This window comes from Phocoena phocoena, chromosome 1 (genome assembly GCF_963924675.1).
Source record: "Phocoena phocoena chromosome 1, mPhoPho1.1, whole genome shotgun sequence".
Lineage (NCBI taxonomy): Eukaryota > Metazoa > Chordata > Mammalia > Artiodactyla > Phocoenidae > Phocoena > Phocoena phocoena.
In genome coordinates, this window is record NC_089219.1 from 20,859,584 (window position 1) to 20,886,605 (window position 27,022).

At 47.7% G+C, this 27,022-nt stretch overlaps 1 protein-coding gene across 2 annotated transcripts in view; it reads left to right on the plus strand.

Annotated features, from left to right (window-relative positions):
- Window positions 1-26,066, plus strand: part of ARID1A (AT-rich interaction domain 1A) — a 70,061-nt gene extending 43,995 nt beyond the window's left edge. The window contains exons 5-20 of one of the 2 annotated variants that reach the window (XM_065895320.1): window positions 7,925-8,165; window positions 8,479-8,568; window positions 9,117-9,284; window positions 10,001-10,313; window positions 11,911-12,056; window positions 12,144-12,253; window positions 13,437-13,646; window positions 16,323-16,530; window positions 18,014-18,146; window positions 18,321-18,496; window positions 18,811-18,961; window positions 19,048-19,194; window positions 19,279-19,375; window positions 19,851-20,736; window positions 21,102-21,232; window positions 22,960-26,066. In XM_065895320.1, coding sequence (XP_065751392.1) covers window positions 7,925-8,165; window positions 8,479-8,568; window positions 9,117-9,284; window positions 10,001-10,313; window positions 11,911-12,056; window positions 12,144-12,253; window positions 13,437-13,646; window positions 16,323-16,530; window positions 18,014-18,146; window positions 18,321-18,496; window positions 18,811-18,961; window positions 19,048-19,194; window positions 19,279-19,375; window positions 19,851-20,736; window positions 21,102-21,232; window positions 22,960-24,690 — 4,938 coding nt within the window. In that variant the 3' untranslated portion in view covers window positions 24,691-26,066. The remainder of the gene's footprint in view (window positions 1-7,924; window positions 8,166-8,478; window positions 8,569-9,116; window positions 9,285-10,000; window positions 10,314-11,910; window positions 12,057-12,143; window positions 12,254-13,436; window positions 13,647-16,322; window positions 16,531-18,013; window positions 18,147-18,320; window positions 18,497-18,810; window positions 18,962-19,047; window positions 19,195-19,278; window positions 19,376-19,850; window positions 20,737-21,101; window positions 21,233-22,959) is intronic. The other variant, XM_065895328.1, reaches the window with a different exon arrangement.
- The last annotated feature ends 956 nt before the right edge of the window (window positions 26,067-27,022 follow it).

Below are 27,022 nucleotides of genomic sequence, written 5' to 3' on the forward strand. Positions count from 1 at the left end.
CCCCAGAAGGGAGTAGTTTGGGAGTTGGGGCTCCTAAACAAGACCCAGTTGTCCTGCACTTTGCAACAGTGGCTGCAGGGCCGGGTGAGGAAGAAAGTGTGAAATTATCCGAGATGAGGCCGACTGGAGGCTAGGAGTGTTTTGACTTCTCTCTCTGGGCCACACCCTTATGCTTGATAATAGGATTAGGGCCCAGGAGTACCTGCAGAGAGAGATCAGACACCTACTTTCAAGGGACTTAACTTCCTGCTTATCTCCCTAGATTCTAAGTCACTCTCTCCTCCCTCCTCACCCCTGTACATTGAGTATCCTTCTAAGGACCCAGAGGAGAGGAAAAGTACTATACCCTTTAGTATAGAAAAAGTAGGTTTAAATTAAGTGAGTTATAGGTGACAGGGCTGACTTGAAATAACCATGAAAGGAAGAGTGATTTATAAGGAAGAGTGGCTAGGAAAGAGAGGAACACATAGCATTGTAGACTTGTAGAGTTGGATTATCTAGTTTTATTCTTTCCTTCTGCAGAAGAACTAAGTGATACCTAGTGAGGTTAGCCTCTTAGAGTCATGTAGCTAATCACCCGGTGTGTCTGGAGACAGACTGTTGTTGCCTCACCTTGTTTGGAGCGTGGAGCCTAGCCTTTGATAGTGGCAAACTTCCACCTTAATGGTGGAAAGAGTGCAGGCTTTGGAATCGAAAATATGGGTTTAGACCCAGTTCTCCTGTTTAACAGCTTTCTCTCCTTGGGTAAGTCATTTAACTGCTGAGCCTCTTGCTGCTTTGTTAAAATGGGGATGGTACCTACCTCAGAAGATGGTGAGAGTGAAATGTGAGACAGCCACGCACCTTAGGGTTGAACACACGATAGTCACATATTCGTGTCCGTTCTGAATCCCTTAAAGAGGGAGACACGAAGGGACTTGGCTTTTATTCCTCTTTCCAACATCCTTTGAATTTGGAGATTTGGTCTCCCAGAGCTTTCTTTATGAAATTTGTTGAGTATATTTAGGGGATTTCGTCATGGAAGTGGGCCCCTGAAAAGCATTCTGGAGACAAGAAAAGTCTGACCTTTCTCTACTGTGCATTTCCCACCAGGCAGCCAGAGGGTACCAAGAAGAAATGATTCATTATCGCCAAAATAAAAGCTTGTAGAAAAAGAGAAGTGGGAGTTTGGTGAGGGGTTTTTGGGAACTTGGGGTGGGGGGGTTAAGAAATAAGAGTTCTCTGAGCCTTTCCCAGAGCAGTTTCTTCTATTCCACACAGTTAGTGTAGTCCAGGCAGGAGATGGTGCTTGGTCCTAAGCTGCAAGGATAGTTGCCAGCCTCTGTGTCTTTTCTTTCCCCTTCCTTACCACCTGCTTAAATCCTGACTTGGAAGTAAGAGGCAGCCACTTCTGTGTGTTGATTCGTTCTTGGCATTTCCACCAGCACCGCTACCGCTAGCCTGCTCTCAAGGGAGGGATGGCATTTAGTCTCTTGGACTAAGACCACTTATTAGAACAACAGAGCCAGCAGTCCTGTTACTCTGGAGTCCCTTCTAGCCTGGGTGGGTCAGATCGCCCATCTTTCCATTTAGCAAAGACTGAGGAGAAAAAAGAGAGAATTATTGTACTGAATATTTTTTTGTGAGTGTATGATAGAGGTAGCCTCTTCCTCCCCTGACCCTTGACAAATATGTTGCTTAAAGAAGGCTTTATGAAAAATCAGCTCTCCCCAAAATTTATTTGCCTTAAGTAGTTCTGAAGTAATTAAGTTTGTCTTTTTCCTTGAAGTTTGTTAAAACTATTGCCTCCGTTCCTACCATCTGCCTTTCATCAAAGTTAAGTTTCCTAACCTCTTCTGTGTTCTTCAGGATTTCCTCCCATTCTCCAGCCTGGGAGCAGCCTCCCACAGGGACCGTGGATCTGTTAGGTTGGGCAAGTATGTGTGTAGAATTTACCTGGGGCGGATGGTTTCCCTGCCAGTAGTCAGCACAACTTGGCAAAAGCTCTTCACAACTGAAAGAATATGAGGACTCCATCTGGGGGTTAACAAAAGCTCTATTTCTCGAGGATTCAGCCAAATTTATGAGAAAACCCTGAATCTGAGCATTGCTATGAGCTTGTTCTTTAGACTTCCTTATTGATGTTGCTTAATCTGTTCAGCAAAATGAGCTGATGTCATCCTTGTGAGTCTCTGTCAGAAGATTGTTTAACCCCCCCCACCCTTCTGTAACCCTGATCTGGTATCTTTCTGCTTGAAAGTGTACTTAATCAGGCAGCCAGTTCATGTTAGAATTTGTAGCTCTTCCTGTGAGAGCACTGCAAACACCCCCAACCCCACCCCACCCCACACACACACCCAGGGAGGTGTGGACTGTGTGATTTGGGGAATGGTTTTGTTGTGGTGTGAAGAGGTGTTAGCTGCTGAGTTCTGTTTGTCAGCAGAGCCTGACAGACCCATGCTGGCACTCGCTGGGGCTGGGCAACCAATCACAGCTGGAACAGTTATCGTCATGGAATCCCTATGGGCTTCCTCTATCAGGTCACATCCCAAAATAACATTGGGCAGTATTTCAAGTGAAGAAACGAAGGCTTTCGGGGCTGTAGCCAGCCTGGAGTGTGAGATTCTGTGTGAAATAGTTGGACCTGCTCCAGCGCTTTTGATCTGCATGGTAGATGAGCAATAAGATGCATGAAACACGTTGGAAACACGTGAGGAAATTCTCCCTGGCCCTGCTGCTTCCTTGGAACTGGCAGGGCACTGAGTGGGCTGATCCTCACCTCCTATCTCTCAGCAGGATTATGCTTGGAGGAATGCAAGCCCGGGAAAAGAGGTCTTTCCACTTACAGGGCATTGCTGCAATTCTTTCAGCAGTCCTCCTAGAAGACACCTGTTAGGTGGACTCTTTTGGGAGAACTGAGAACCTGAGTCCTGAAATGCTAAAGGTCGCCCCACCAGGGAGAGAGAATAGGGGCTTGGATTGATTGAACTTTGTGTGATGTGTGTGCTGTAGAAAGCCGAACTTGTTAGGCACATTGAAGTCTGACTCAACAACCAGACATCCGGCTTTTTGTGGAACAAAAGACCTGAAAAACTGGCTTTTTGTAGGGTAGAAAGCAGAGGTGTGTCCTGTGCAAGAAAAGGACGTGGAGTTCAGAGCAATATCTGTTCATGTAGGTAGAGGAGGGAGACTTCTTTTGGAGTCTTCTGCTCTTACCACTCCCTCTCATTTCCCAATAAAAACATTTACTGTGATTAGCCGCTCAGATTGATGGGTGTGTCTTACATCTTATACTGCTGTGTGTAGGTAGTTGTATCCCTCATTCAGGGTATTGCTGCTGGTATTGCATTTTCCATATGGCCCTGACTGTATGGTGCCGGTAGAGTTTCTTGCAGATGCCCCAGACTCAGATTTGTCACAGACTCAGATTTGTCCAGTCCTTTTTGTCGTATAAATGAGAAAACGGAAGCCCATCTTGTTGCTGGCTTGCCCAAGGTCACAACTGATAAGTACCAAGAGCTGGGCTTTGGTCTCCTAACTCAAGGTTATGATGCTTTTTCCTCAGTCTATATAGTATCACAGCGTAGTGGAAAGAGAAAGAACATGGGCTTTGGGGTTCAGCAGATCTGGGTTCAAAGTCTGATTTCTGCCACTTCCTGGCTGGATGGCTTGGGCACGTAACCCCGTCTCTAAGCACCCGCTTGCTCCTTTTCCACATGGTGGTGGTGGTAGTACCTGCTTCCAAGAATTGTAGAAAATTAAGTAACTCCATAAAATGCCTGACACATTGTAGATGCTCAAATGATAGTTATTGTTAGTATTAATATAAATGATCTGTTCCTTCCTATGCTAACATTCTGGTTCTTAATATCTTTTTAAATTCCCCCCCATGCTGACCAGTTGCCCTCTGATGAAAATGACAGTTTGAGAGACTGGCTTCAAACCAACCAAATGAGAGAGATAAGAAGATTAATGCTGATTCTTCCCCTACGGTTACTCTGTGCCCGGGCATCCCAGCCCAGGTGGACTGCTGTTGACAGTGGTTTACTTAGTACTTTTTCTCTGCGAAGCTCAGGGCACTTTACCAAAACTGACAGCTCTCCTCAGAATGCCTCTGTGAAGGAAGCCACCACATTGCCACCACAGGTGCCTCCAGGGTGCTGAGAGCCCAACCCCAGGGGCTGCCAGTGGTTTTTTTCAGGCTCCTGGGATCCCTCAGGTGGGCTAGGACGTTTGCTTGTGTATCTGTGGAGAGCCTGGTTTTTAACAGATGTGTGGCTGAAAGAGCATCTGTAGGCCCCGCCCTGACCCCATAGCAGCGGTTGTTGGGTTGGTGGGGTTTTTTCCTTTTTATTTTTTTATTGATATATATTTGATATACAATATTATATTAGTTTCAGGTGTACAGTATAACGATTCAGTATTTGTATATATTGTGAAATGAGTAACACAATGAGTCTAGGTAACATCGTCACCTGTATAGTTACAGAATATTTTTTTCTTGTGATGAGAACTTTTAAAATGTTTCAGATATACAGTTTTATTAACTTTAGTCACCATACTGTACATTACACCCCCATGGCTTATTTATTTTATAACAGGAAGTTTGTACCTTTTAACCCCCTTGTCTGATTTCTCCCCCACCACCTCTGGCCACCACCAGTCTTCTCTGTGAGCTTGGTTTTTGTTCTGTTTTGTTTTAGATTCCACATGTAAGTGAGATCATACAGTACTTATCTTTCTCTGTTTGACTTATTTCACTTAGCATAGTGCACTCAAGGTTCATCCATGCTGTCACAAATGGCAAGATTTCATCCTTTTTTATGACTGAATAATAATATTCCTGTGTGTGTGTGTGTGTGTGTGTGTGTGTGTGTACACCACATTTTGTTTATCCATTCATCTGTCATTGGACATTTAGGTTGCTCTCATGCCTTGGCTATCGTAAATAATGCTACAGTGAACATGGGGGTGCATCTATCTTTTCGAGTTAGTGTTTTGGTTTTCTTTGGATAAATACCCAGAAGTGGAATTGCTGAATCATGTGGTAGTTCCTTTTTTTTTTTTTTTTTTTTTTTTTTTGAGGGACCTCCGTACTGTTTTCCATAGTGGCTGCACCAATTTATATTCCCACCAGCAGTGCACGAGGGTTCCCTTTTTTCCACATCCTTGCCAATACTTGTTTCTTTTCGTCTTTTTGTTAACAGCCATCCTAACAGACGTGAGGCTTATTGTGGTTTTGAATTGCATTTTCCTGATGGTTAGTGATGTTGAACATCCTCTTTTTTTTTCCTCCTCAGTTCCTCAGAAGGTCTCCAAGGATATACACCAGATGGAATAGGGATTCCTCTATTGAAGGCAGCAGAAAGAGAGCAAAGGGGACTTTTAAGTTTACCTATACTGTCTCAACTGTTTTTACCATGAGAATGTTCATGTTTTACTTGTTTAATCAAAGACAGAAATGTTTAAAACATTTAATTTTTCAAGGCCATTTGAAGAGTTCTTGTCTTATGGATAGACCTTCAATTCCTGTTCTGTTCCAAAGTATGCTGATTTCTTTTTCCTCTAAGCAAGTAGCTCTTATTATTAGAAGCTGGTGGTTTGGTAAGGAATGGAGAGACAGTAGGAGGGAATGCTGAGGAAAGCTACTGGTCCCTAAAACAGAGCATTGGGCTGTGGTTTCTGTTATAAACCAGGGCTTAACAAGTGGCTTTCAAGGCCTTTTCTGGCCTACACAGTTGGCTCCTCTTGTCATCTTGCTGCCTCTTTGAGTTTACTCTCCTTGGTTCAGAAGCTCGGTGTCCCTGGTACAGCTTAGCCCTCAACGTGGGAAAGGAATCCTCCTCTCTTGGGATGAATCTAGGGCTCTTCATAGCTCCAGGTACTTTAATCCTTTGAGACAAAAGAGGCCCTTTGGTGTTACCTAGAGGAGGGCTTCTTGAGTTCTCTTCCATGCTGGGACTAATTCTAGTTGCAGTTTGTGAAAGCATGCTATGGTGTACTGGGTCTGCTTCTTGTAGGAAAGCTAGCATTTTCTGACTTCTCAGCTAACACTGAGAGCTGAACACAGACACAAATGCACACCTACCTACTTGCCTTGCCTTCAAGGCAAGCTTTGTTCCCACAGAACTCAGCAGAAATACTCCCAGTCTAGTGAAGTAACCAACTGGTTTGCAAAGGTCCAACCAACCTGGATACTTAGGGGAGAGCCTAAGAGGTGCTCTTTGATCTCCAGTGTTACTGTCCGACTCCAGGGTCAGAATCACCTTGAACTGATCTCTCCAAGGTGAGCTTGTTGTGGGAATAGGAATAGACTCAAATCAGGCCATTTTGGATTTCCTTCCTCTTCAGCTGTGTCTCTTTAAGAGAACTCTTTTTCTTAACTATTTGAGTATTAGGGTTTTCACAGACCTGAGCGTGTACCGAAAGCTTTCATTCTTCCTTCAAGGTACGGTTAGTTCCCAGCCTGAAGTTAATGCGTGATGTTGAGCCCATGGTATTGCTAGAGAGTGAACTTGGGGCTGGGAGTGGGTTGGGGGCGCGCTTCCTGGGGTGAATATTTTTATTTTTTTGGTGCGCCACGCGGCATGGGGGATCTTAGTTCCCTGACCAGGGATTGAACCCACACCCCCTGCAGTGGAAGTGTGGAATCTTAACCACTGGACTGCCAGGGAAGTCCCTTTTTCTATTTTTAAATATTTTTCATATTGAGCTCCTGATTGCTAATCTTGGGGTTTACTGACCTAGAGTGAACTCTTTACCGATTAATTCAAGACAAGCACAACCTCCAAATAAATACCAAATTCTCATTGAAAAACTTAAAACTAGGGAAAAAAACTCGGTTTGTTCAGTTGGCAAACATTTGTTCATCCCTGTTGTTGGCCAGGTGTTAGGAATGTAGTCCCAGACCCTCTTGGCAGTTAAAGAATTGTCTGTGCAATATATCCCTTTCTTACCTCCTACCCCTTATGTTTTAAAGTATGGTAACTTGGAGTGAGTTCTTGGTAAATGTAGGTTATAATAATTTGATGGAGAGGGGATCTGTGAATGTTGCCCAAACTTGTTAACATTTTCTTATAGCTCCTGATGCTGTCCTGGCAGTGTTTTGTTAAGTTTCCCCGATGGAAAAGAACTAAAGGCTCGCTGAAAGAGCTGCTCTCTTATGACTGTAGAAGTTGGGGCTGGGAAAGAAGATGAAAGTACTACATGTGCTTCTGGTAGATAGACCAGAAGATAGACCAGATAGACCAGCAAACTATAGCTTGTGGGCTAGTTACTTTTAAAAATTAATTAATTAATGGCTCTGTTGGGTCTTCGTTGCTGCGTGTGGGGGCTACTCTCATCGCGGTGTGCGGGCTTCTCGTTGCGGTGGCTTCTCTTGTTGCGGAGCACGGGCTCTAGGCGTGCGGGCTTCAGTAGTTGTGGCGCATGGGCTCAGTAGTTGTGGCTCACGGGCTCAGTAGTTGTGGCTCGCGGGCTCTAGAGCGCAGGCTCAGTAGTTGTGGCGCATGGGCTCAGTTGCTCCGCGGCATGTGGGATCTTCCCGGACCAGGGCTCGAACCCGTGTCCCCTGCATTGGCGGGCGGATTCTTAACTACTGTGCCACCAGGGAAGTCCCTAGTTACTTGTTTTTATAAATAATGTTTTGTTAGAACACAGTCACATCCATTTGTTTATGTGTTGTCTGTGACTGCTTCTGCACTCTGGTGGCAGAGTTGAATAGTTGTGACAAAGACTATGTGGCCTTTAGAGTCTAAAGTATTTCCTCTCTGGCCCTTAATAGAGAGCTTGCTGTATGTAAGCTATAGTATCACGACTGCATAAATGTGTGCAGTATGTTTACTTCGGGTTGTTTAAGAAAAATGTTTATCATGTAGTAGGATTGTTGAAAAAAGAATCTTTCTGCCTAATACTGCTAATCCATGTCCTTGTGTGTATGTTCCAGGATCTGTCTGGTTCAATAGACGATCTCCCCATGGGGACAGAAGGAGCTCTGAGCCCTGGAGTGAGCACATCAGGGATTTCAAGCAGCCAAGGGGAGCAGAGTAATCCAGCTCAGTCTCCTTTTTCTCCCCATACCTCCCCTCACCTGCCTGGCATCCGAGGCCCCTCCCCGTCCCCAGTTGGCTCTCCTGCCAGTGTTGCTCAGTCTCGCTCAGGACCACTCTCGCCTGCTGCAGTGCCAGGTACCCACGAGTGCTGACCTTTGGGGAAAGGGAAAGAGGACTGGCCCCCAGCAATATTAGGGAGCCCCAGCCTTCCACTGGCAAAGAGTTTCCCTTCAGCATTTGAAGAAGGGAGATGGGAGCCCCTTTGCTGGATCCTTTTGTGAATGGGATACTGGGAGGTTCTTGGCCTTCTCAGAAGCCATTTCCAGTTCTAACTTGACCTTCTGGCTAGAATTTCCAGGCTATGGAATTCTAGTTGCGGCAGAATTCTAATTGGAATTCTAGTTCCAATTAGTCATAATTGGCTTACTTCTTTCTCTGTCTGGAGCAGGCAACCAGATGCCACCTCGGCCACCCAGTGGCCAGTCGGACAGCATCATGCATCCTTCTATGAACCAATCAAGCATTGCCCAAGATCGAGGTGAGAGGCTGGGCTTCAAGGGAGGGGGGAGCAGGGCAGAGGCCGACCTTTGATTGATTACCTGTGCAACAGCTTTTGGAGAACTGTATGACCATGAAGCTTAGGACAATCTCAGCAGCAGGTTGTGAAGTTAGGATGGGCTTGGCCATCTTGGTGTCTCCAGAATTATGTTCCCCCACAGTCATTCTTTGTTGGTCATGTGTTTTGATGGATTTCCCCCCTACATTGTGCCTAATTTGGTCAGCAAATACTAAATACTCAGCGTTGAATCTTTACCCTTTAAGTCCTGCCTCTTTTTGGGGGGAGAGGGGGGGTCATTGCTGTTTGTTTTTTCAAACCTCCATTTACTAGAAACAGTTGGCATGCCCTGGTTAATGGCTGTGTCACTTTTGAGTGTGCCTAAAAGAGCACACAATTTATACAGCAAATAAGAGCCCCCGTGCAAGTATTTGCTAAAGAAAACATAGATGGTGAAGTCCTAGGGTAAGGGAGAGCATTTTTTCCCATTGTATTGAGGTACTAACTTTATGGACACTACCCACAAATAGGTTACATGCAGAGGAATCCCCAGATGCCCCAGTACAGTTCCCCCCAGCCCGGGTCGGCCTTATCTCCACGTCAGCCTTCTGGAGGACAGATGCACACAGGCATGGGCTCCTACCAGCAGAACTCCATGGGGAGCTATGGTCCCCAGGGAAGTCAGTACGGCCCACAGGGTGAGTATACTACCGTAGGAGTACATGGAGGTGAGACGAGAAAAGAGTTCCTTGTTTGATATGCTGCTCTCTGGGTTATTAGAGTAGAACTGTCCTTTGCCTTAAGTCCACCAAGGCCAGGCCCTAAAGTAGGGCAGGACTGCCATCATGGGAAAGTCCCTGAATATCTCTGAGCCTCTGTTTCATCTCTAAAATGGGGATGAGGTATTTAGCCCAAGACTGAGCACAGACACTTAGTAAATGGTAATTATTGGTTATTAAACTTTTTTGAGTAAATTAGTCCTACTAGAGTAGATCTTTGCTCAAAATCAGCCCTAGGTGGATCTAAAGCTGAATTTCTTAAACAGAGCATGGAAGATGAGTATGTAGAAAGGAAAGAATTCTGGGAGTTGAAGGGCCTGGATAGCAGCATAGCCAGCCTTGCCTGCCAGACAGCCTTGCTCTGTGCTGTGCTGTCCTTAAGATAAGGGGACGACTGAGGCCTGCCTTTAAATACTCCTGGGCCCCCCCTCCCTGACTTTTTTTGTTTTTAAATGGATCATGAAGTTTTGTTGTTGTTGTTGTTTAAAGAGACCATGAAATTGGTCTCTTTCCAGACCAAATATTGAACGATTCCCATTGTTTGTTATCTTCGGAGTTTTAGAGTTGAGTGTTATTAGTGAGTTGCTAGTGAGTCACTAACCAAGTCTCTGCATCTTCTCTCCTTCCCCTCCCAGGAGGCTACCCCAGGCAGCCAAACTATAATGCCTTGCCCAATGCTAACTACCCCAGTGCAGGCATGGCTGGAAGCATGAACCCTATGGGTGCTGGAGGTCAGATGCATGGGCAGCCTGGCATCCCACCTTATGGCACACTCCCTCCAGGGAGAATGAGTCATGCCTCCATGGGCAACCGGCCTTATGGCCCTAACATGGCCAATATGCCACCTCAGGTTGGGTCAGGGATGTGTCCCCCACCAGGGGGCATGAACCGGAAAACTCAAGAAACTGCTGTCGCCATGCACGTTGCTGCCAACTCTATCCAGAACAGGTAAGGCCTGGGAAGTGAAGAGGGAGGGTATCAGTGCTAGGAAGCTCATTGTAGAGTCATTTAGGTTGTTGAGATACTTCTGGACCTAAATCATGTTATCTTGGTAAATATGCATTTTATTGAGAGCTCTTTAGAAAACCAGGTTTCTTTACAGTGAAAAATATAGCAGGAATGCTGATTTGTAAGCATCTTAGATCGGTATCAAATTTCACATGACCAGATATCATATGTAAAGAACTTTATAAAGTATACATTATTTTGATTAGTAAAATAAGTCTTCAGAGTTTATTTTTTCTGCCAGTCTAGCTTCTTGGTTTCCAAAAGGATTTTTTTTTAGATGCAATTTTATTTATTTGTTTATTTATTTTTGGCTGCGTTGGCTCTTTGTTGCTGCATGCGGGCTTTCTCTGTTTGCGACGAATGGGGACTACTCTTCGTTGCGGTGCCCAGGCTTCTCATTGTGGTGGCTTCTCTTGTTGTGGAGCACGGGCTCTAGGCGCGCAGGCTTCAGTAGTTGTGGCACGTGGGCTCAGTAGTTGTGGCTTGCAGGCTCTAGAGCGCAGGCTCAGTAGTTGTGGTGCACGGGCTTAGTTGCTCCGCAGCATGTGGGATCTTCCTGGACCAGGGCTTGAACCCATGCCCCCTGCACTGGCAGGCGGATTCTTAACCACTGCGCCACCAGGGCAGCCCTCCAAAAGGATTTTTAATGATTCACATGATTTGGATCTACGATGTAAGAAATGGAGGGTGGTGAGGTTGTGGTTTGCCATTTCTCCTACTCTTCTGTGTGGTCCTGTGTATTTGACTCTGGTGCAAAAGTGTAGAAGGCCCGTGTGATTTGATTTAATGACTTCAAGATTTATCTCTTCCTTGGTCACTGACTTCAGTGACTGTGATTCTGCTGTTTTTGAAGACTCTGTCTGTGTACCCCATTGTTGGTGCCTACAGTTCTTAAAGTGACTCTTACTGGAATGTTGATGAACCATGGTAGAATAGGGTGATTGACTATAAAGAGGTGGATTTGGTTCCCTGGTGGCCTAGTGTTTAGGATTCTGGGCTTTCACCTCCGTGGCCGTGGTTCAGTCCTTGGTCAGGGAACTGAGATCCTGCAAACCATGCAACACGGCCAAAAAATAAGTAAATAAGGGTTTTTTGAGGTATAATTTTAAAAATAAAATAAAAAGAATGCAAAGCCCCTCCAGGTGCCATGCTAGAGTAATAAAATTGAGCATTTGATCTAGGCCTTTTGCCATAGTGAGGGCCCTTAAATGGAAACACAGCTTGACCTTGGAGATGCCTTAAAAGGAGGCAGTATTTAAGAGGCACCGTAAGACTCCATTCTTCAAGGAGTGTATCCTTTAAAATTGAGCTATGAGTTCCTTTTGGGAGCTTGCACCCTCTTAGAACCGTTTGTGGGTGGTAGAAGATAAGAATATTTCTGTGCATGGTTGTGGTTTGCGGGAGCCATAAACTTTTTCCTTGTAAGCCTAACTAGATGATCTTGGCTCACACAGCCCTATTTAGCTCAAGTCCAAATCTGAAAGCTTAGTGTCTCTAACTCTTGTCTCTCTCTCACACTTTGCATCTTCTTCCTCAGGCCACCAGGCTACCCCAATATGAATCAAGGGGGCATAATGGGAACTGGACCTCCCTATGGACAAGGGATTAATAGTATGGCTGGCATGATCAACCCTCAGGGACCCCCATATCCGATGGGTGGAACCATGGCTAACAATTCAGCAGGTAAGTCCTAGTCATTGTTCACCCCAGGGATTTCTTCCAAAGTGATCTTCATGTCACAAACCTATTGGACTTTTTTCTCTTTTATAGGGATGGCAGCCAGCCCAGAGATGATGGGTCTTGGGGATGTCAAGTTAACTCCAGCCACCAAAATGAACAACAAGGCAGATGGGACACCCAAGACGGAATCTAAATCCAAGGTAATGATTTATATCTTGACCCCTCAACTTTCTGTCCCATCCTTTCAGTGATAGGAAGGAAAAAGAAGAGAGGGGATCAGATTCCAGCCTTTTATGACACCAACTAGATAATCTTGGAAAAGGGTGCTGTCGCCTCTTCTTACCATGAAGGGTCCCAGGATAATAGTTCACTGAATTGGGTTTGAGTTAGCCTAAGGGGTCCTAACGTAAATAACATGTTCTCACAGCTGTCTGATATGGAGGAAATGCCAGACCTGCAGAGTAGAATTCTCTGCACTGCTCTCTCTGAAACTGTGACCCCTGTCCTTATGCATTGATAGATGGTGTATGCCATGGGGGACTAGTTCTTCTCTTCCTGGACCTTACTCAGAACAGCAGGAATGGTTGGTGCCCTACGTTCTATAAAGTGGGAGACGAGGCAGGTGGGGTTTTGGGTCCTTGGCCTCTCTTAGATTGGTCCTGAGTGTGCTGTTGGTTGGGCTGTGTGGCATTTTGGGGACCTGCTCAGTATTTAAGTCATTTAAATTATTTTGGCCCTTTGTCATACCTCATTTTCCCTACCTTATAAAGTAGGGGAAATCAAAATCATAACTGCCACCTCTTGTGGATGTTCACCTCTGGCTTCCAGACCCTTTTAGTCATCATCCTCATGTCTTGGATAGGATATCCAAAGCCATTCAAGCAGGACCCTTCCTTTCTTGAGAGGAGGAAGAGTTGGCTTTCATTTTAGTCAGTTGTCTCAAGGTCATGTTTTGTGTTTCTTGAGTTCTCTGAAACAGTCTGTAAAAGTGTGTCCAGGCTCCTGGGTAGTAGTATGGGAGTAGTGACATTGATGTCAGGTGGACAAGGGTTTGACTCTCAGTCCTGCTACTTAAAAGCTATGAGATCTCAGGCATGGCCTCCTGTGCCTGCTACCTTATCTTTTAAGAGAAGGATAATTTATAATACCTAACGTGTAAAGGCCTCTAGCACAGCACTCAATACATAATACATAGGCAGTGTTAGCTTTCTTTCTTTATAGGAACGTCTATCTCCCTTTTGGTTTTTGTGAAGGCAGTGCAGATGTTAGTGACCACCCCAGAATGAGAAGCTTTACCACTGCTCTAATCAAGGGATTTCTAAGACCCCTAGCATAGGCTTTGAATCTGACCAGTTCCTAAGAATCTTGACCTGCCCCTTTCAGAAATCCAGTTCTTCTACTACAACCAATGAGAAGATCACCAAGTTGTATGAGCTGGGTGGTGAGCCTGAGAGGAAGATGTGGGTGGACCGTTATCTGGCCTTCACGGAGGAGAAGGCCATGGGCATGACAAATCTGCCTGCTGTGGGTAGGAAACCTCTGGACCTGTACCGCCTCTATGTGTCTGTGAAGGAAATTGGTGGATTGACTCAGGTGAGTGCCTGGCACTTGGCTTCCCCTGTGGTTTCAACAAGCCTCTCTCTAGGTACTCAGTGGCATCACTGGTGCCATGCATCCCACAGGCACATCACCCTCTCCTGCTGCTCTCTGAGTCACATACTGACAGACCAGGGAGCTCGGGCCTTCCAGAAGATAAGGCAAAGGGAGGAGGCTGAGAACTCCGTGGGTAGTGTAAAGTATTAGCATTAACTTACCATGTGACCAGAGTCCCCCTGGGTTGCAAAAATCGGGCAAGTCTGTGGGCATTCTGATTCCATGGCAGGCAGTTTGGAGTAGTAGACAAGGGCAAGGTTCAGGGATGGGTCTGGGAAAAAAAAAAAAGAGATGGGTCTGGTTTTGAATTCTTTCATAGCCACTTACGATATATGTGACCTTAATTGAGGTATATAACTACTCTGAGCCCTCGTTTTTCTTATTTGTAATGTAGGGACAGTGTGTATCCTGTTAAGACTGTCGAAAGCTGGGGATAATCAAACAGAGCTTTCAGCAAGATTTCTGTCACATAAATTGGTCTACAGTATGGTACAAGGGAAGCCAGAGTGGTTGCTGATCCTTTCATTCTAGGAAGCTTCCCAATGGAGATGGGATTTCAGGAGCTATTAAATAGAAGTCGTTCATGAAGGAAGAAGTAGGTGGGAAATTGTGTTTAGTCGCTCTGTATGGGAGACTTAAGTGATTGGGTTAATCTCCACTGGAAACCTCTGAACTGAGCACCACCCTGAGCCTTGCACCTGCCCTAATAACTTGTATCTTTGTTTTACACTCAGCCCAGGAGTCAAACAGGTGAGGCAACGCTGGCAGACAGCCCACTGTGCCTTGCAAACTTTCCTCCTATGTATGTTCTGTAGTCATCATACCAGGAGCCTGCTATTGGATCTGAGTGTGTGGCTGAGCTCAGGGGGAGGCGTCGTGGGGAGGGGTGTATTCCAAACCTTCTAAATCAGAAGAGAAAACAGCTGTCACCAGCAGAAAAGAAAATGATTGGAATGAAGCCAACCAACAGTCAGTTATGAATTCCTTCTCCCTCAGGCTTTGTTCCCCTCCCCCACAAAAGGAAAACAAAATAAAACAAGACACGTGCACACCACCACATAACGAGCGTGGGAAGCCGAGCCACAGCAGGCTTCTGAGGTGACCCTGGGTTCATTCCTGCTGTTCTCCCTGGTATTGAGCTCTCGTAGTCAGGGCTCTTCTACCTGAAGGGAAAGGGGGCATTGGGTTAGGTTTGGCACACTGTTGATTGTGTGGGCTTCTGGGTTCACTGGATCTAAAATGAGGTATAGAGGGAATCCCAAAGCCTGGGTCTGTCTTCCAGTTTGCAAAAGGTTGCCAACCTTTTAGATGCAGTGATGTGATTGAACTCTAAAGACAGAGTTCAGAGGAGAAAGAGTGCTGTTACGAGTTAGTCTGTGAAGGCTCCAAGAAGGCAAAAGATGAGACCTGAGCTTTTCTGAAGGATTAGTAGGGTTTAGGTAGAGGGCAGGGGAGGGGGGAGGCAGTTGACTGGCCCAGCTGGCATGCTGATGGGAAAGAGTCTGGAGTATACCCTACCAGTGCCACCTCCAACCTTCAAGACTCTGCTCAGATATTGCCTGCTCTAGGAAGTGTTCATCTAGGTTGTTCCTTTCTTTGCTTCCTTATCACTCTTCTCTGGTGTCACAGGTACCAGACCAGCAGGTATCAAAACATATTGAACTCCCTGTGGATTGGGACTGGAAAGCCAGTGTTTCTAGCCTTGAGAGACAGGCTTATCACATGGTGGATGAATAAACATAAGAATACATGAAGGGGACTTCCCTGGCGGTCCAGTGGTTCAGACTCCGCGCTTCCACTGCAGGGGGCATGGGATCCTTCCCTGGTTGGGGAACTAAGATCCCGCATGCTGCGCAGAGCGGCCAAAAAAAGGAATACGTGAAGGAGGAGACCTGCCTGGCTAAAGCAGACAGACCAAGTGTAGGGACTGGGGGACTGGTCTTGATCAGTGTGTGCTGAAGCTGAGAGGAGGCAGAACTGTAGGCCGGCCGCTGGGAAGGGGCAAAGGAGTCATAGGGTCTGAAGCATCTCCCGGACAATCAAGACAGTGACTGCTGAGGGAAAGGGGCTTGTAATTATATGTCCTTGAGATGCAGGGAGCAGTGACGCAGAGTATCAAATTTGGAAGGAGCCCCACACTGAGAAAAAAAATCAGATATGAAAACCCCCAGTTTGACAAAGTAAAAGTCAAGTAGCGTGGTCGTTGATATTGCCACACGTCTCCATTTTATAAAATGTTAGTTTTTATCAGTTCATTTAAAATATGATTTGGATCTGATGGTGATTTGCACATCATTTCTCAGCAGTTCACTTGTGTAAAGCAAAGCCCATACCTTCTGAATTCCATTCTCTCTAATAGTGGTGTAAGGTTTGCCCTATTTTGAATAAGCACTGTCAGACAGTTGCAGTGATCTGTGGATAAAACCTGCTGAGGGTAGAGGGAAGCCATGGATTTAATGTTTATTGTGGACTCTCCACCAAGCAAGGTTAACTTTTGTGGTTAACAGAACTGTGATATCACAAGATGAGTACCTGGTAGCCTGATGGGGTTTGGGGTATGTGGGCAGGAAGACCAGATGGAAGATGTACCCCCAACTCTCCTGGTTGGTTGTACAGGTCAACAAGAACAAAAAATGGCGGGAACTTGCGACCAACCTCAATGTCGGCACCTCAAGCAGTGCTGCCAGCTCCTTGAAAAAGCAGTACATCCAATGTCTCTATGCCTTTGAGTGCAAGATCGAACGGGGAGAAGACCCTCCCCCAGACATCTTTGCAGCTGCTGATTCCAAGAAGTCCCAGCCCAAGATCCAGCCTCCCTCTCCTGGTAAGGATTGGGTGAGCAGCCTCACCAAGGCTCACCCTTCAAGGGTAGCATTCAATGGACTTGACACGGGGAGTGGGAAGGGTAAGCTGGGACGAAGTGAGAGAGTGGCACGGACATATATACACTACCAAATGTAAAATAGATGGCTAGTGGGAAGCAGCCGCATTGCACAGGGAGATCAGCTCGGCGCTTTGTGACCACCTAGAGGGGTGGGAGAGGGAGGGTGGGAAGGAAGAGATATGGGGATATATGTATATGTACAGCTGATTCACTTTGTTATACAGCAGCAACTAACACAACATTGTAAAGCAATTATACTCCAATAAAGGTGTTTTTAAAAAATGAAAACAATAAAAGGGGTAGCATTCAGGGTCCAGGTTCCTTATTCACCAGTGCCTGCCACCAGGGATGTGTGCTTTGCCTTGTCCTACCGCAGAGCTTAACAGGTTGGCAGACTAAAGAGCGGGCAGTGGCGACTCCCTTGGGAGATAGTTTGCAGCAGCCCTTAAGTTTTAATTTTCATTGTGCACCTGGCGTCTTGCCAAATGTTTGTAAACTAGTGAGTGGGAGGGACACCAAAGGAGTCGGGAAATCTGACAAATAGCAGTGAGGCAGGGCCATCTGGGAGCTTTGGCTCACTGATGTCAGCGCCTTAGAATGCAGCTCAGACTAGAGCCCTGAATTCCCCAGGGAGCTGAGATGGTAATGAATGGGGAGGAGGGGGTGGGGAGGGAACATGAATGGAGCTCTCTGCTGGGAGTGCCTCTGCCCACCCTGCTTTCTGAGAGGAGGATGGGGCCTGGACAAGCATAGGGAGGGAAGAAGGCCAGGGCTCCTAGAAGGTGGGTGTAAACACATGCGCCCTGGTGTTGACCTCTGAGGGTGTAGTGAGTGCCTGAGATGACTCATCGGCTGGGGAGGCCTAATCGGTGGGGTGTCTGCTGCTGGGAATGGCAGCTAATGGAAACGTTAACTGTGGGTAGTTCTGTGCTCACCAGCTTAAGGGAACATTTGAAACTGCACAGTGCCACTGGGTTAGATGCTTGAGAATAGGAGTTCCTAGGCTGCTGCAGTGTTCTGCAGGTTTGGGGCAAGATGGAACCTCCCCATCTAGCATTCCAGGGCCTCTTACTGGGAGCTTGTGTACCAGCATAACAATGTGTAATAGGTTAGGTAGGGTCCTTGGGGGAAGTAAAGAAAAGTAGTCAGGGAAGCTGACAGACTCAAGGAATCAACAGCATGTTGATGGCATCGCCACACCACTCCTGGTCTCCAAATGTGAAGAGCAGCAAAAAGCGATAGCGCTCTCGGATTTCCTTCTTTATTACTGGCCTTGCAGATCCTCTCTTGAGAAGGGTCATTTAGGTCTTAAAGAACCCTAGTTCTAGCCTTATAATGATCTGCTTCAAAGAGATCCTAGCGCATTTGTGTGTTGCTGTGAGAGTTAAACACTTTCCTGCTCACCCTGCGTCTCTGTCCACAGCGGGATCAGGGTCAATGCAGGGGCCACAGACACCTCAGTCAACCAGCAGTTCCATGGCAGAAGGGGGAGACCTGAAGCCACCAACTCCAGCATCCACACCACACAGCCAGATCCCCCCCTTGCCAGGCATGAGGTAAGGCCTGGAGCAGGGACAGGTGGTTTGGGGGATCCTGGACAGATGTGCACGAGCTCCTGTGCAGCCCAGGGCGGTCCCTGCTCTGCCTGTCCAGCCAGTGACTCCCGTGTGCCTTGCATTATTGGAGGAATTCCTTTATTTGGGGTCTAATTGGCTTTCCTCACTCTGGAGCAGGAGCAATTCGGTTGGGATCCAGGATGCCTTTCCTGATGGAAGTGACCCCACATTCCAAAAGCGGAATTCCATGACTCCAAACCCTGGGTACCAGCCCAGTATGAATACCTCTGACATGATGGGGCGCATGTCCTACGAGCCAAATAAGGATCCTTATGGCAGCATGAGGAAAGGTGACCAACTGCTGTTTGCCTTACCTCCTTGAGGACGGGGAATTGCGGGGGCGGGGGGTAGACTTGAGAGTGATTTAAGGTTTCTTGTCGAGCCATCCTCCCTTCTTGTCTCCCTCTCCCTGGCCTCACCTTGTCATCCCTTTATAAGTGTGTCTTCTTTGTTGGTTGGGGCCGTTTTAGATCTCTGTTAAAGACCTGGTAGTTGGAACAAACCTGAGCTCTGAAGAGGGCCTGGGTCTTTGGGGCAGGCAAGGTATAGGCTGCTAGGCCTACTGACGAACCAGTTTGCTCATCGTCTTCCCTTTTGCTCTTAGCTCCGGGGAGTGATCCCTTCATGTCCTCAGGTCAGGGCCCTAACGGCGGGATGGGGGACCCCTACAGTCGAGCTGCCGGCCCTGGGCTGGGAAATGTGGCGATGGGACCGCGACAGCACTATCCCTATGGAGGTCCTTATGACAGAGTGAGGTAAGCACGCCCCACCTCCCACCCCTGTCCCACACCAGCACCCCACAGCTATCATGGACTCAACCTGCTTCTCCAATTTTGTTTAGGACGGAGCCCGGAATAGGACCCGAGGGAAACATGGGCACTGCAGCCCCACAGCCGAATCTCATGCCTTCCAACCCAGACTCGGGGATGTATTCTCCTAGCCGTTACCCCGCACAGCCGCAGCCGCAGCCGCAGCCGCAGCAGCAACGGTAGGTGAAGCCTGGTCTCAGTGCCACTGTGGCTCAGGCTTCCCCACTTCCCACCCTGATCCTCTGTTTCTCTCCTTCCTGCAGACATGATTCCTATGGCAATCAGTTCTCCGCTCAAGGCACCCCTTCCAGCAGCCCCTTCCCCAGCCAGCAGACCACGATGTATCAGCAGCAGCAGCAGGTGAGGAGGGTAGCGGGTGAGCTGACACACAGGTTCCCCCGAGAGCCAGTTAGAAGGCTAAGTTGTGCGGTCTGCGAAGCCCACTTTAGATTCTTTGGTGTTCTTCTCCCACCCCGACGGCCGCTTCTGTCTGAAGAGCCAGGCCCTCAGTCTCTTCCCTGTTAGGAGTCTAGTCCCGTCTCTTGTTCTCCAAAAGGGTTAGAAACAGGCCTTATTTTGAGTTTTGAACTTTTCCACATTTTTCTACTTAGAGCAAGGGAGAGCCAGAGGGAACAGAGAATGATTCTTGCTTTCAGAAACAAGTTCAAAAGATAACTCATAAAGGTGATTCCTTTGTTCCCTTGGAGTCTGTGTCCTCTCTTCTAGAGGGGCAGAAGTAAGCCCAGCAGGTGTCTGGTGTAGCATCTGGGCAGCTGTGGGTCTTGTGTCCCTGAGTGCAGAGTATTAACCTTTCCTGTGCTTGTCCCCGTCTTAGAATTACAAGCGGCCGATGGATGGCACATACGGCCCTCCTGCCAAGAGGCACGAAGGGGAGATGTACAGTGTGCCATACAGCACGGGGCAGGGGCAGCCCCAGCAGCAGCAGTTGCCCCCAGCCCAGCCCCAGCCTGCCAGCCAGCAACAAGCTGCTCAGCCTTCCCCTCAGCAAGATGTGTACAACCAGTATGGCAATGCCTATCCTGCCACTGCTGCTACTGAGCGCCGACCGGCAGGCGGCCCCCAGAACCAGTTTCCATTCCAGTTTGGCCGAGACCGTGTCTCAGCACCCCCTGGCTCCAGTGCCCAACAGAACATGCCACCGCAGATGATGGGCGGCCCCATACAGGCATCGGCTGAGGTTGCTCAGCAAGGCACCATGTGGCAGGGGCGTAATGACATGACCTACAGTTACGCCAACAGGCAGAGCACGGGCTCTGCCCCGCAAGGTGCTGCCTATCATGGCGTGAACCGAACAGATGAAATGCTGCACACGGATCAGAGAGCCAACCATGAAGGCCCATGGCCTTCCCATGGCACACGCCAGCCCCCATATGGTCCTTCTGCCCCCGTGCCCCCCATGACAAGGCCCCCTCCATCCAACTACCAGCCCCCACCGAGCATGCAGAATCACATTCCTCAGGTATCCAGCCCTGCTCCCCTGCCCCGGCCAATGGAGAACCGCACCTCTCCTAGCAAGTCTCCATTCCTGCACTCCGGGATGAAGATGCAGAAGGCGGGCCCCCCGGTACCTGCCTCACACATAGCAGCTGCCCCTGTGCAGCCCCCTATGATTCGGCGGGACATCACCTTCCCACCTGGCTCTGTCGAAGCCACACAGCCTGTGCTGAAGCAGAGGAGGCGGCTCACGATGAAAGACATCGGTAAGGAGACCTCCTTGATTGGGTTGCTTAATCTGCCTCTTCACATCTTGTTCACTGTGCTCTCTTCATCCTGATGTTCTGGATGAATTAAAGTCTGGTCCAGTGTTGACTAAAGTAGAGCCAGAGAACTTTGGGTAAGGAAGAAATCAGCTGATGTCAGGCTTCACTAAAGGAACTGCCACACAGTGGTGTCCTAAGAGAGCCTAGACGCCATGAGGGGCAGGTGTGTGTCATCTCCCAGATTGGAACTGCCTCTCACCATGTGTTCTCTTCAGAGTAGCCTGACTGATGAGCCAGCTCTGGGGTGGGGGGTGCCTCCTGCCAACCTGGGCTTGGTGGATGGACGACGTGGAGGTTTATTTCAGGAACCCCGGAGGCATGGCGGGTAATGATGTCCCTCAAGTCTGGGCTGCTGGCAGAGAGCACGTGGGCATTAGACACCATTAACATCCTGCTGTATGATGACAACAGCATCATGACTTTCAACCTCAGTCAGGTGAGTACAGGTGCCCGGGGAAGATTGGGAGGGCCTGGGATCTTCTTGAAGGAGATGATGCTAAGTGACCAGGGAATTAAGCCATCCCTGGCCAACATGGTCTCCTTTCTCTCACTTGCTGTCTGATACCTCCTGTGCCAGTACTTTGCCACCAGCCGTGGGCCTAGAATACTGAGAACAATAATTGTGTAATTTAGTCAATCAGAATTGACTTCAAAGGGAGAAACTTGTTGGTATTGGTAAGAAATGCAGATTCTGTTGATGTCAGTGAGGACACCATATTTTTTAGACTACCAAGAAGAACCTGTTGTCTGTCAGTGAGTAGAGCAGTTTCTTTATTTTCCCTTTCTTTCTTCATCCACTCCGAATAGAAGAGGTCTTTCTTGATCCCATTTTTCCTAAGGTGTAGACTGGGAAGGGTAAAGAAGTGCATGCTGCTGGGTGGGGCTGGGGGGGGCAGTTAATGTAGAGGTGGTTTTCCAGACCTTTTCTCCATAGACACGCACCTGGCGTTCTCTCAGCTGGGCAGAGTTCCTGCTGCGCTGTCCGGCTCTTGCTTTTGATCGTCCTCAGCACCTGCCAGCCCCTCTGCTAAGGAGCGGACTAGGGGGGCGTCGTTACTAATAGTTCCCATTTACTGTGCCCTCACTTTGTGCTAGGTACTTCATATTTTCTTTTGTGTCATCCTCACTGCAGCCTTCTGAGGCAGATGTGGCCTCTTAGAGATGAGTAAATAGGCTCAGAGTCTTACCTTTGCCCAGGTTCACACAGCTGTTAGCAGTCTTTCTGAATCCAAAGCCTGCTTCCCATGAGAAAGAAAAGGAACAAATATTGACTGAGCAATTTCCATAAGCCAGGCACTTGACATATTCCATTTAGACGTTAGAACAACCCGGTAAAGTTTAGGAATGTGCATCATTTTCGGTGGAAAGATAGGAAAGCTACAGCTCAGAGAGTTCCCGGAAAAGCCAGAATTCGGACCTGGGTCTTTTTTTAAGTATAAAGCCCTATTTTTTCCTTTCTGCTATACTCTTCAGCCAGAGATTAATCTGACTGGAGATTAATGTTTTCTGCTGGGAGTAGTAAATGGCCTGTACAGAATCTAAGCTGAAATTTGGGTCTGTCTAGCACCAGCTTGGAACAGTGTTTAGAGAATATAAGCCTCATCCCACTCATTATGTTACATGATGCACAGAGGTCCAGCCTCCTGGAAAAGTTGGGGAGCTTGGGAAAGAGAGCAAATGAACATCTGTCCGCCCTGCACTGTGTTGGAAGGTGTTATCCCACCATTCCTAGCCTTGGGCTCCACTTGGCAGTGGGATGTAGAGAGTGTCCTAAGAGGGACAATGGCAGTGACCAACGGGTAGGAAACTGGGCCTGGTGAAGAGAAGCAGAAATTGGTTGAGAAAGGTGAGGCTGAGAGGTGGGTGGCACTGGTAGGTGAGGTGCAGGGTTGCTGGTCAGTGGTCCATCTGCTGGAGCAGGCTTGTGTGAAGATTGTTTGGGCAGAAGGAAGAATTTTGTGCTAAGCAGAGGAGAGTTCAGGTGACTTGCTTTGTGGAGAGCCTTTGGGAAAGGAGAACTCTGACTCTCCCAGTGATACAGACATCTGACCTAGAAGGAAGAGGGGAGATTAGCTGGAAGACCTTGGCAGGCCTCTCAAGTCAAGGATTCTCTTCTTAGCCCACTTTTCTCCCTGAATTTACTTCCTGTTCTTTCTCTTCTAGCTCCCAGGGTTGCTAGAGCTCCTTGTGGAATATTTCCGACGTTGCCTGATTGAGATCTTTGGCATTTTAAAGGAGTATGAGGTGGGTGACCCAGGACAGAGAACACTACTGGACCCTGGGAGATTCAGCAAAGCGTCTAGTCCAGCTCCTATGGAGGGGGTGGAGGAGGAAGACCTTCTAGGTCCCAAACTAGAGGAGGAAGAAGAGGAGGACGTAATTGAAAATGATGAGGAGATGGCCTTTGCGGGCAAGGACAAAGCCGCCTCAGAGAATAGTGAGGAGAAACTGATTAGTAAGTTTGACAGGCTTCCAGTAAAGATCGTGCAAAAGAATGACCCGTTCGTGGTGGACTGCTCAGATAAGCTTGGGCGCGTGCAGGAGTTCGACAGTGGCTTGCTGCACTGGCGGATTGGTGGGGGGGACACCACTGAGCATATCCAGACCCACTTTGAGAGCAAAACAGAGCTGCTGCCTTCCCGGCCTCATGTACCCTGCCCACCAGTCACTCGGAAGTATGTCACAGCAGTAGAGGGTACACCAGGGACAACAGAGCAGGAGGGCCCCCCGACTGATGGCCCTCCAGAAAAACGGATCACAGCCACTATGGATGACATGTTGTCCACCCGGTCTAGCACACTGACCGAGGAGGGAGCTAAGAGTGTAGAGGCCACCAAGGAAAGCAGCAAGTTTCCATTTGGCATCAGCCCAGCACAGAGCCATCGGAACATCAAGATCCTAGAGGATGAACCCCACAGTAAAGATGAGACCCCACTGTGTACCCTTCTGGACTGGCAGGATTCCCTTGCCAAACGCTGCGTCTGTGTCTCCAATACCATCCGAAGTCTGTCATTTGTGCCAGGCAACGACTTTGAGATGTCCAAGCACCCGGGGCTGCTGCTGATCCTGGGCAAGCTGATCCTTCTGCACCACAAGCACCCGGAACGGAAGCAGGCGCCACTGACTTACGAGAAGGAGGAGGAGCAGGACCAAGGGGTGAGCTGCAACAAAGTGGAGTGGTGGTGGGACTGCTTGGAGACGCTTCGGGAAAACACCTTGGTCACGCTCGCCAACATTTCGGGGCAGTTGGACCTCTCCCCATACCCCGAGAGCATTTGCCTGCCTGTCCTGGATGGACTCCTACACTGGGCAGTCTGCCCTTCAGCTGAAGCCCAGGACCCCTTCTCCACCCTGGGCCCCAACGCCGTCCTCTCCCCACAGAGACTGGTCTTGGAAACCCTCAGCAAACTCAGCATCCAGGACAACAATGTGGACCTGATCCTGGCCACACCCCCCTTCAGCCGCCTGGAGAAGTTGTACAGCACCATGGTGCGCTTCCTCAGTGACCGAAAGAACCCGGTGTGCCGGGAGATGGCTGTGGTACTGCTAGCCAACCTGGCGCAGGGTGACAGCCTGGCGGCCCGTGCCATTGCAGTGCAGAAAGGCAGCATCGGCAACCTCCTGGGCTTCCTGGAGGATAGCCTTGCTGCCACACAGTTCCAGCAGAGCCAGGCCAGCCTGCTCCACATGCAGAACCCGCCCTTTGAGCCAACTAGTGTGGACATGATGCGACGGGCTGCCCGTGCGCTGCTGGCCCTGGCCAAGGTGGACGAGAACCACTCGGAGTTCACGCTGTATGAGTCACGGCTGTTGGACATCTCGGTATCACCGTTGATGAACTCATTGGTTTCACAAGTCATTTGCGATGTACTGTTTTTGATTGGCCAGTCATGACAGCCGTGGGACACCTCCCTCCCTGTGTGCGTGTGCGTGTGTGGAGAACTTAGAAACTGACTGTTGCCCTTTATTTATGCAAAACCACCTCAGAATCCAGTTTACCCTGTGCTGTCCAGCTTCTCCCTTGGAAAAAAAGTCTCTCCTATTTCTCTTTTCTCTTCCTTCTCGCCCCTTCTTCCTCCCGATCTTTCTATTCCCTGTCCTCACTTTACTCCCCTCAGGACCCTGCCCTATTTGAAAAGACAAAGCTCTGCCTACATAGAAGACTTTTTTTATTTTAACCAAAGTTACTGTCGTTTACAGTGAGTTTGGGGAAAAAAAATAAAAAATAAAAATGGCTTTCCCAGTCCTTGCATCAAGGGGATGCCACATTTCATAATGTTTTTAATGGTTAAAAAAAACAAAAAAAAAAAAACAAAAAAAAAAAGGAAAAAAAAAACAAAAAAAAAACCCTGAAGGACAAAAATGGTGACTGCTGAACTGTGTATGGTTTATTGTTGTACATTCACAATCTTGCAGGAACCGAGAAGTTCGCAGTTGTGGACAAACCCTGTTCACTGGAGAGGCCTGTGCAGTAGAGTGTAGACCCTTTCATGTACTGTACTGTACACCTGATACTGTAAACATACTGTAATAATAATGTCTCACATGGAAACAAGAGAAAACGCTGGGTCAGCAGCAAGCTGTAGTTTTTAAAAATGTTTTTAGTTAAACGTTGAGGAGAAAAAAAAAAAAAAGGCTTTTCCCCCAAAGTATCATGTGTGAACCTACAACACCCTGACCTCTTTCTCTCCTCCTTGATTGTATGAATAACCCTGAGATCACCTCTTAGAACTGGTTTTAACCTTTAGCTGCAGCGGCTGCGCTGCCACGTGTGTATATATATGACGTTGTACATTGCACATACCCTTGGATCCCCACAGTTTGGACCCCCTCCCAGCTACCCCTTTATAGTATGACGAGTTAACAAGTTGGTGACCTGCACAAAGCGAGACACAGCTATTTAATCTCTTGCCAGACATCGCCCCTCTTGGTGCGATGCTGTACAGGTCTCTGTAAAAAGTCCTTGCTGTCTCAGCAGCCAATCAACTTATAGTTTATTTTTTTCTGGGTTTTTGTTTTGTTTTGTTTTCTTTCTAATCGAGGTGTGAAAAAGTTCTAGGTTCAGTTGAAGTTCCTGATGAAGAAACACAATTGAGATTTTTTCAGTGATAAAATCTGCATATTTGTATTTCAAACAATGTAGCTAAAACTTGATGTAAATTCCTCCTTTTTTCCTTTTTTGGCTTAATGAATATCATTTATTCAGTATGAAATCTTTATACTATATGTTCCACGTGTTAAGAATAAATGTACATTAAATCTTGGTAAGACGTTTGTGAAGCTTTTTATTTTTGAACTGTTTAAAATCTTGACCCTTTTGGGGGTGTTGGGGAGCTGGTCCTGTCCTTGCGAGTCCCCCTTGGTATACTCTCTCCCTAAATGGTGGCATCCTGGACCCTGTCATTTCTGCACCATATTCACTTGACCTTCCACAGTGTAAGTCTGACTTTAAGAAAGCTCTAGAGATGATTTTACCTGCAGAAGAAGTTCTAGGCATAAAAAGCTTGTTAGCCTCTTGAAGTAAAGTGGGTTTAAGTAGCCAAAGAAATTGATGATACTCTAGGAAAAAACTTTTGGAAATAGTTGGCAAAGGGAGGATCTCCGTTTTTCTTAGAAATATTTTAAAAGACCATTATCTGGAGTCAGCCTCCAACTTAACCATTTATTTCTCCAGACCAGCTCTCTTCCCTGATTCCAGATTAGAGCATTCAGCTGCCTTTTTAAAAAAATGTTTAATCTATTTATCTGTCTATTTATTTATGGCTGCGTTGGGTCTGTAGCTGCGCGTGGGCTTTCCCTAATTGCGGCGAGCAGGGGCCACTATTCATCGTGGTGCACGGGCTTCTCATTACGGTGGCTTCTCTTGTTGCAAAGCATGGGCTGTAGGCGCACGGGCTTCAGTAGTTGTGGCTCATGGGCTTTAGAGCGCAGGCCCAGTAGTTGTGGCGTGTGGGCCGAGTTGCTCCATGGCATGTGGGATCTTCCCGGACCAGGGCTTGAATTCGTGTCCCCTGCATTGGCAGGCGGATCCCTAACCACTGTGCCACCAGGGTAGCCCTCAGCTGCCTTCTTGACATCTCTGCTTGAAAGTTTAATATGAATATGCCTAAGATGCCCTGTCTTCCCCTAGAAACCTGCTTCTCCCATAGTTTTCTCAGGAAATGGCAACTCCCATCGCTTGGCCAAAAACATCCTTGACTCCTTTCATTTCCACATCCAGTCTGTT